We start from the raw sequence: 2,725 nt of genomic DNA on the forward strand, positions 1-2,725 counted from the left end.
GCCCTCCTCTTACGGTATCTCTCCGTAGTTGAAATGCACAGCGTGTCTGACACAAACCAGCCACCATTAACTGTCACCACAGCAACCAATCAACAGCATTAATGCTTACAAGGAGAAAGGAAATAAGAAAGAAGGTCTTTCTGTTTTTTTTTAAGCTTTAGCGGTGTGATTAAGTGGTTGGAAACCAGCTGAGGCAGCAAAAACAGAGCATGGCAGAGGGAGAGAAGTGCAGGATGAGGTCAGACTGTTTCACTGTCCTATTTAGTGCAGAACAGAAAGTCTTTGTAAAATCTGAGTGTATGATTGGCTCGCAATGGGCCAAGCACAGGGGGGAAGTAGTCATGCAGTAATCAGGGGAGTTCTCCTGTTTACAGATCCATTATGGAGCAATGGTTTGGTTTTTCTGAGCCATTTTTATTATTAGTCATATTTACAGACAGCACAGCTGTTTTTGACACATATACACACACACACACACACTGACACATTGCAGGGGACTAATGTGATATTTAGTCTGTTCATAGAAATATAAAAGGTTCAAATAATATTGTTTTTTGCAGGAAATTGCCACATGAAGACGGTGACCCTATGATGACCCATTTATTTCGGTTTCTAAGACTCAAACAAGGGTCTTAGAAGTCCCACTTTTCATGAATCCTCCAAAACAATACAACATTTTTCAGTTAGTGGATCCTAACATGAAACCATGTCACACATTAGTGTCCTAGGCTGGAAAATGTTGTAAATGTCACTCTTTTTGTGGGATTTACAAAACTAATCAGTCCAGAAAACACACATAGAACATGTTTTACCTCTTGTTGGTTAAGTCTTCATTGTCACAATGTCTCATATTGCAGAGTAACAGAGAAGCAGCAGTAACAAAAACATTTCCTGTGACTTTATAAGCACAGCAGACATTTTATAAAAGAAGTGCCAAGCCGCCCTCTCAGCTTGTTAAAGGCTCCTTTTGGCAAATCCATCTGGTTTCTGTGTGTGTGTTTAAGTGAAGTGGCTGGCTCCAACCACACTGTGGCTTGGTACACCAGTTATGGGTTGACCGTGCAAACACTCACTCTCTCTTTCTCAAACACGCACACAGGGTGGTCCTAGAATTGTCGCAGAAAGTGCAGCCAGAGTTGTGAGCAAATCCATTCTGAATGAATCGACTGCCTCAAATAATTATTCCGGTTCATAAACAGAAGAAATGTGAAATGAGAAAATGTGCTCAGGCTTTACAAAAACTGCAACAATAAAGACATCAGCCTAAAGTTTTTTTCTTCTTTAGCATCTCTCTTTTAAAACATTTCAGTTTATGTTGAAAAATAAAGATGTCAAACATCTCCCAGGTTGTCGAAGGTGATTTCTGGAGATCTCAGCAGTCCCTGGTGGTGCTGGCTGTACCACAGATTTGCAGGCGGTGGTTTCTGTTTAGACACCTTGCTGTATATCTCCCTGCTCCCTCCTTCTCCTCCACCCCCACCCCAAATGTTGTTGTTGCTGTTGTTGTTCACGTTACTGCCAGGACCTCCGGGTTTCCCAGGGGGCAGTGGTACTGGCTCCTTGCGGCCGAAAGTACCCTTTCCCGGCTTGGGGGCAGTGACTGGTTTGGGCCACCTTGGAGTTGGAGCTGGAGGTTGTTGCATGCCACGGCTCAGGCCGAGCTGTGGAGGAGAGTGTCTGTGGGACTCTGATGGTTTTCCAAAGGAGGGGGTGCTGTAATTCCCCTCCTGTCCTGTCAGGGCTGCTATCTCTTCCTGTCTCTCCTGGTTGTGAGGCTCTAAACGGGCCTCATCATAAATACTCATCGATGAACTAGCAGGTATGCTTGCACTTCCTTTGGGACAACCTTCTGGTTCATCGTATATGTGCTCCAAAAGACGAGCAAGAGATGATGAAGCCCCCTCGGCTTTGCCTCCAGGGGGTCGCCTGTTAATGTTCACCCCTCTTCCAGCCCCTCTTCCTCCCCCTGCAGCCCCATTCAGACTCAGAGCGCTTGTTTTCTGGTTCAGCTCCTGGCTGATCCGGTCATAGATATGTGAGTACAGGTCTGGTGGCTTCCTGGGGTTGCTGCCTCCATGGTGATGATCCCCTTGGACACTGCCTCCTAAGGCCTCATCTCCGACTGGTCGGAGGCGTGGGGTGGGCACTGGAGGGGTGGATGGGCTGCTGGTTTGGTTCTGACTTTTGATGCTGTCCACTGGGTCAGAGTAGAGACAGTCAGCACTGTGCAGAGGCAGGCGGACTGAGTCCGCCGGCTCAGAATAAAGCCCAGCCAGTTCATCAGGTGAGGAAACACCTTTTGCTGATACATGTCCTCTGGGAGACCGTGGAGGTGTTCCTCCTCCCAAAACCCCCAACATGGCTGGTGGTTCTGGTAAACTTCTGCCTTTAAGTCCCACTGCTGATCCACCTCCTTGCCCTCTTCCTCCACCTCCTCCGTCTCCCCCTTCTCTTTTTCCGAGCACACCATCAGCAGAGCCTGGTTTGCTGCCACCTGAATCTCCATCTGCCTCCCGACTGCTGCAGCTGCTGCTGTCTACACTTCCTGATGTCATGCCACTGGGGTTGCGTATATGCTGTAGCGACACCGGACAGTCTGCGTCAGACATGAAGGGGCAACTTAGGTGGTGATCCTCAGCAAGAGCCTTCTGCGACTGGATAGCCTGGTCCACCAGCATGAAGATCTCGTTGCCTTGCTTGGTCTCAAAGGTGAAGTTACCCGGGC

General features: G+C 48.1%; 1 protein-coding gene across 1 annotated transcript in view; it reads right to left on the minus strand.

Moving 5' to 3' along the window:
• Positions 1–403: 403 nt before the first annotated feature.
• The window catches only part of dok1b (docking protein 1b), a 14,095-nt gene continuing 11,773 nt past the window's right edge, over positions 404–2,725 (minus strand). The window contains exon 5 of the mRNA XM_020610153.1: positions 404–2,720. Within this exon, the coding sequence (XP_020465809.1) occupies positions 1,332–2,720 (1,389 nt within the window). The 3' untranslated portion in view covers positions 404–1,331. The remainder of the gene's footprint in view (positions 2,721–2,725) is intronic.

The sequence above is a fragment of the Monopterus albus genome, unplaced genomic scaffold (genome assembly GCF_001952655.1).
Source record: "Monopterus albus unplaced genomic scaffold, M_albus_1.0 scaffold104.1, whole genome shotgun sequence".
NCBI lineage: Eukaryota > Metazoa > Chordata > Actinopteri > Synbranchiformes > Synbranchidae > Monopterus > Monopterus albus.